General features: G+C 52.5%; 1 protein-coding gene across 1 annotated transcript in view; it reads left to right on the top strand.

Moving 5' to 3' along the window:
• The first annotated feature begins 430 nt into the window (after positions 1 to 430).
• Positions 431 to 6,786, top strand: part of ABHD17C (abhydrolase domain containing 17C, depalmitoylase) — a 57,138-nt gene continuing 50,782 nt past the window's right edge. Inside the window, 3 exon segments of the mRNA XM_082838480.1 lie at positions 431 to 661; positions 663 to 721; positions 724 to 1,105. Coding sequence (XP_082694606.1) covers positions 513 to 661; positions 663 to 721; positions 724 to 1,105 — 590 coding nt within the window. The 5' untranslated portion in view covers positions 431 to 512.

The following is a 6,786-nucleotide window of genomic DNA, read 5'->3' as shown; positions in this document are numbered from 1 at the left end:
GTCCCGGGAAGGAGGACTCGCTTCCCAGGCCAGAGCAGGTGCCCGCGCCCTCACACGCGGGGTCGGAGGAGGTGGCCGGGGAGCCCCGCCCAGATGCCGAGCCCGACGCCGGGGCCCGGCCGGGGCGCGGGCGCTCGGTAACCCGGAAGTGGCGGCGGCGGCGGCGGTCGTGCGGGAGCGGGGGCCTGGGGGCGGTGCGCTCGAGCCGGCATGGCCGCCGCCGCCGCCCGCTTTGTGTGCAGCGCGCGGGCCCCAGCCGCCCGCGCCTCGCCCGGCCCGCGGGGCCGCCGCTGACCCGCCCCGACTCTAAGCTCGGCGCCCGCCGGGCCGGCCCCGCCTCCCTCCTCCTGCACTTCCCCTCCCCCCGTCCTCCTGCCGCCGGGCGGGCGGGCAGCAGCCGCCCTCCGTGCTCTGCTCGCGCGCTCCTCGCCGCGCGCCCGCCCGCCCTCGCACCCGAGCCAGCCTGCCTGCCTGCCTGCCGTACTGGCGGCGGCGGGCTCGAGGCCGCCCCGATGCCCGAGCCAGGCCCCAGGATGAACGGCTTCTCGCTGGGCGAGCTGTGCTGGCTCTTCTGCTGCCCGCCCTGCCCGAGCCGCATCGCCGCCAAGCTGGCCTTCCTGCCGCCCGAGCCCACCTACACGGTGCTGGCGCCCGAGCAGCGCGGCCCCGGCGCCCCCGCCCCGGCCTCGGCCGCCGCCGCCGCCGCCGCCACCGCCGCGGCCCAGCCGGCGCCGCAGCAGCCCGAGGAGGGCGCGGGCTCGGGGCCCGGCGCGTGCAGCCTGCACCTGAGCGAGCGCGCCGACTGGCAGTACTCGCAGCGCGAGCTGGACGCCGTCGAGGTCTTCTTCTCGCGCACGGCCCGGGACAACCGGCTCGGCTGCATGTTCGTGCGCTGCGCGCCCTCCAGCCGCTACACGCTGCTCTTCTCGCACGGCAACGCCGTGGACCTCGGCCAGATGTGCAGCTTCTACATCGGCCTCGGCTCGCGCATCAACTGCAACATCTTCTCCTACGACTACTCGGGCTACGGCGTCAGCTCGGGCAAGCCCTCCGAGAAGAACCTCTACGCCGACATCGACGCCGCGTGGCAGGCGCTACGCACCCGGTGAGCCCGGCGGCGGTCGCCAGGCCTGGCCTGCCACTGCGGGGAGGCGGGCTGGGGGGTCCCCTGGGGGCCTCTGGGGCGGCCTGAGAGGAAAGGGGCCCCTCGTCCGGGGCTGTGGGCGAGCAGAGACCCCCCACCCCACCCGCCAACCCGCGGCCGCCGTGGATTCTCTTTTCTTCTCGTTCCCTGGCTTTCTCTCACCCCCTCCAAAAACTCCGCCAGCCCTCGGGTTCCTGGAGAGTTCGGACTCGGAGGATTTTGCCTGCTTTGGCGCTCCCGGGTGCCCCCGATCCACCGGCTGGGTCTTTTGTGGTTCTGGTTACCGCAAGTGGCAACGTTGGGGTGCTTAAATACCGGGCAGAAACAGCTTGGTTCGCGTTTAGTTTGTGTGAGCTGGCAGCCAGAGGCTGGAGGTCCTCGGGCTGAAGTGACCTTGGGTAAGGCGCGCGAGTCTCATACCTCTGTTTCCTTCCTTGTAAAATCAGGGAGCGAGACGGGAAGACTTCCAAAAGACGTTCCGGTTGTGAAGTGCTCGGCGGGGCCGTGTCTGGGCATCCGTGGAGTCAGCCGCAGGGTCGGGTGGTGTGAAGTTTGCCTCCTGGTGGGGCTGAGTAGCTGGCACTGCGGGCAGGGAGTTAGCTCGTGCCTGTGGGCCTGGCATCTTCCTCAGAGCCTCAGTAAAAACCCAGGATGAGTTGGAATCTTACGTTACAGGGTTTGGGGAATCTCTTGACCTTGAGTTAGCATTCACAGGAGAACTACAAAGTATTTTATCGAGGAAGGGCCCTTTATGTGCAAGGCAGAAATTGGGGGCGTGGTTTCAGGGCTAGACCTTGTAAGACCAGCTAACAAAACTTGAGTGTTAGTCCGAGTGAGGCAGAAGTCTGGTAAGTGGGCAAGTCGTGTCCCCTGTTTGTGGTCCGGTTTGGGTATCTATGATTTTGCCCCAGCCACCTGGTAGCAGGGATGGTGAAAATACCTGAGATCATGTCTCCTATGACATCCGATTGCTTCAGATGAAAGAGTCCCCAGAATAAGTTTAATTGGCACTGTTAAGGCTATTGACACGTATAGTCTTTATCTAAAATGTTTGCTCGGCTCATACAGACTGCCAACATTAGTGATTTTTGTCTCCATACATATGCTCATAAATTACCCTGTGCCTTTCTGGGAAAATGACTTGTCCAACAGGGAAGTACTTAGGATTTAATATGTTGCTTATTCACGTTCTCCTGAAGTCCTGAAGGAGTTCATTTGGATGATAGCTTTTTGAAAGTGGTTTAGGCTGAGATGGTACCATAGGCAGAGACACTGAGTCAGAATCTACAAGTTAAAAAGCCACCTGTTCCAGTAAAGGGTTTCAAAAGTATGTGTGTCACACACAATCAATAGATTGCTAGAATTTGCTGTTGGTAAAGGTATTAAAAATAAGGGTTGGCATTAGATCTTTTTAAAGTGAAACATTAAAATCCTACCTTGAATAGGTTTTATGATAAAATTTCTGCAGAACACTGTTCCTGTATGTGCCTGTCTGGATTAGAATGAAATCCTTTCAGATATGCGTGTCTGGATTAGAAAGAAATCCTTTCAGATGTAAGGCTAACCCTTTGCTCTGAATATGCAGGTGTGTCTGTGTTACAACATATGTGAGGCATAGTTATTTCCTGGAGACTTGTCATATTTAATTTAATTAAGGGCATTGTTTTAGGTAAGGTTAAATTTTGAATTATGTGCTGGTATAGCTTCACTTTGCCCGGGATTTATTCAACTTTATACCAGAACTCATGTCTAGATTGAGTTACTCACCTGTAAAATAGGTTAGAACTTAAAGGCTAAGTGAGAATCTTAGGATTTGAAGAAACCTTTCACATCTTCTTGTCCTGTGCTTTTCAAACTTTTTTGGATTTTGACCCCACAATAAGAAACACATTTTACATCTAGATCCAGCGTACACATACACATCTGTGTCTATATATCAGAAGCAAATGTCTCACAAAACAATATTTTTGCCTGTGGGCAATACACATGCAGACTATTTTTTTTTTTTAATAAATATATTTATTTATTTTTGACTGTGTTGGGTCTTTGTTGCTGCGCGCGAGGTTTCTCTAGTTGCGGCGTGCGAGGTTTCTCTAGTTGCGGCGAGCGGGGGCTACTCTTCGTTGTGGTGCATGGGCTTCTCATTGCAGGGGCTTCTCGTTGCGGAGCACAGGCTGTAGGCACGCGGGCTTCAGTAGTTGTGGTGTGCAGGCTCAGTAGTTGTGGCTCGCGGGCTCTAGAGCGCAGGCTCAGTAGTTGTGGTGCACGGGCTTAGTTGCTCCGCAGCATGTGGGATCTTCCCGGACCAGGGTTCAAACCCATGTCCCCTGCATTGGCAGGCAGATTCTTAACCACTGCGCCACCAGGGCAGTCCCACTATGTTCTGTTTTATTTCATATTATTTTTTTTTAAAGAAGAAGAAAAAGAATGCTGGTTGTAAAGGACTAAGTTTATTTCCCATATCATTTATGGACACTGTCCTTGTGCACCCTCGTTTGACGGAGAGCTGGGGAAGAGCAGTAGGTCTCTTGACTGCTGGTTTAGTACTCTTTCCACACCGTGCAGTCCTATTCATCAGATTTCTCCAGAGGTGCATTTACATGTCTCAGTTATTCTAATAGGCTAGGAGTTACTTGACTCAGAAGCTTAGCAGTCCCTTAACCACCTCCTCTCGGCTCTCTGTAGTTTTTCTGCTCTAACCTTGCCTGGAAGATGCCCTCTTCTCTGCCCATGTACAGCTACGTTCAGGTCATTGCCACGGCAGCAGGACCTCCCCCCGCCCCGCCCCATGTACCCATTGTTCCGTGGCTGCCTCAGATCCCGTTTTGCACCCCCAGCCTTCATGTCTTCCTTGGGGATCTTTCTCTTTTATGATCTCCTGATGAGAAGAGACACTCAGAACACTGCTCCGAACACTGATTGGAGAGCCCACCCTGTCCTAAGTCATCTCCACCTCAGCGCTCAGGTGTTATTCCCCCAGGAGGGATGTAAGGTGTGTGTGTCAGTGCTGTGCATCCCCCAAAGTACCCAGGCCAGTACTTGCCCTCCCTCCTCATACTCACACCCGGCCTTTTGTATATGCCCCTTTCCTGTGCCCTGAATTCTCTATCCTGTCTGGATCCTGACTGGGTTCTGGGACCCTTGGTATTCCTGTGCACCTGGTACTCAGCTCCTTTACCTGCACTTATCACACTGTGTTGCTGTGTCCTGTTGTGTGACTGCATCCCACTAAGTTGAAAGTTCCTTGAGGGCAAGGCCTCCCTGTCTTCTGTTTTCCCAACAACCGGCAAAGTGCCTTAAGATAAGAGACACTCATCAAATGTTCGTTTAATGGGTTGCACATATGGGTGCCCCATAAATAGATGGGATAGATTCAAATTTTCCTAATTTTCTTACAAAGAGTTGCATCTGTTTTGCCTCTAGGGTTTGGTATCCATGGGCATAACCATAGGCAAAGAAAGGGGTTACAATGTGTTGGCTTGAGGTCTGATCCACTTTGTATCTATTATATGCCCATGTTTGCAACATTGAAGTATCTGTATTGAACAGAAGAGTAACAATAACCCTTTTGTATTTCTCGTCATCCTTTCTCCATTACTATCTGTGCATGCTCCAGTGAGCTGCCTAGTCCTTGATGGAGGACTTCAAACACAAATACTGCCTAGTATTTCCATGGGTAAAGGTAGCAAATTCCCTAAATGATGAACAGTAGAGTGGGCCAGTAATCTAAAATAAGGGTTTGGGGAGGAAGTAAATTCTAAGGCAAAAAAGGTGGTCATTGCTATTTGGCCAATAGATGATTATTTTAAGCATTTGAAAAATGACTGAAAAGGGTGTAGAAGAGAGGTGGGATTTGAAAGAGCCAGGGAGAGCATGGACTCAGCATGGAAGAAGTAAGTTGGTGTTTTATTAGGTTCGTACAGCTGTAGCAAAGTACCATAGACTGGGTGGCTTAAAAGCAACACAAATTTCTCAGTTCTGGAGGCTGGAAGTCTGAGATCAGGGTGCCAGCATTGTCAGGCTCTGGTGAGAACCCTGTTTCTGGTTGCGGACTTCTCATCGTTTTCTCATACGGTGGAAGGGGCAAGGGAGCTTTCTTGGGCTGGTTTATAAGGGCACTAATCCCATTCATATGGGTTCCACCTTCATGACCTAGTCACCTTTCAAAAACCCCACCTCCTAATAACATCACCCTGTGAGTTAGGTTTCAACATATGGGACATGTGCATGCATGCACGCGTGCGTGCGCACGCGCACACACACAAACACAATATTCAGCCTACCTGCAGTTGGTTTTATTTATTTTATTTATTTTTAATTAATTAATTTATTTTTTGGCTGCATTGGGTCTTTGTTGCTGTGCGCGGGCTTTCTCTAGTTGCGGCGAGCGGGGGCTACTCTTTGTTGTGATGCGCAGCCTTCTCATTGCGGTGGCTTCTCTTGTTGCAGTTGCAGAACACAGGCTGTAGGCACACGGGCTTCAGTAGCTGTGGCACGTAGGCTTAGTACTTGTAGCTTGTGGGCTCTAGAGTAGTTGCAGTGCACAGCTTAGTGGCTTAATTGCTCTGTGGCTTGTGGGATCTTCCCGTACCAGGGCTCGAACCCGTGTTCCCTGCATTGGCAGGTGGATTCTTTTTTTTTTGCGGTACGCGGGCCTCTCACTGTTATGGCCCCTCCCGTTGCGGAGCATAGGCTCCAGACGCGCAGGCTCAGCGGCCATGGCTTACGGGCCCAGCCGCTCCGCGGCATGTGGGATCCTCCCGGACCGGGGCACGAACCCGTGTTCCCTGCATCGGCAGGCGGACTCTCAACCACTGCGCCACCAGGGAAGCCCGGCAGGTGGATTCTTAACCTCCGTGCCACCAGGGAAGCCCCTCGGCAGTTGGTTTTAGAACAGAGAGAGACAGTTGAGAATCTAAACATGGTGGAGGCCTTGAAGGTTAGGGCATGTTTTACATTTGAGTTACTAATACACTTTATAAGCGTGTTGTGACTCCGAGCAATTGAGGGAATGAATTGGAATCACTTAGAAATATTTGTAGAAAGGACACTGTGAAAATCAATGTAGCCTTATTGGAGGGTAGTGTCGTCATTTGAGCTGGTGTGATTAATTTGTGCAGTAAAGGCTGCCTGTTGGTTAAGGTGGGATTAAGTAGGCGGATTAAGCTTCCTCAGCACACATCCTTCAGGGGTCTTCTCGGATGTGAGCTGATTTAGGCTGCAGAATTGGGACCTGTGATTCAAGAGGGAGTGAATCAAGCTGATTTGAAGGTGTAAACCCAAACAAGCAAATAACCCAGAGGATGAGGTGTAAGTTAGACAGAATTTTGGCTGGAACATTTTAATCTAGAGAAACAGGAGAGTAGAGGCATTTATGATTCAATATGTTATTAGTGTTTCCCATCACCATTCACAGAAGTTGTTTTGTGCAATGACTGTGGACGAGAGAGGCATTTGGTAACACTGGCAGAGAAATTGACCTCTTCAGAGAAAGCAAATGCAGAGAGAGGAAGGTAAATAAGAACTTTCAGGGAATTCCTTGGCGGTCTCTTGGTTAGGACTCTGCGCTTTCATTGCCAGGACCAGGGTTTGATCCCTGATCAGGGAACTAAGATGTAAGATCCCTCAAGCCGAGAGGCTGG

This window comes from Leucopleurus acutus, assembly GCF_964270905.1.
Source record: "Leucopleurus acutus genome assembly, chromosome: 1".
NCBI classification, from domain to species: Eukaryota; Metazoa; Chordata; class Mammalia; order Artiodactyla; family Delphinidae; genus Leucopleurus; species Leucopleurus acutus.
This window is presented reverse-complemented; position numbering and strand designations above follow the sequence as displayed.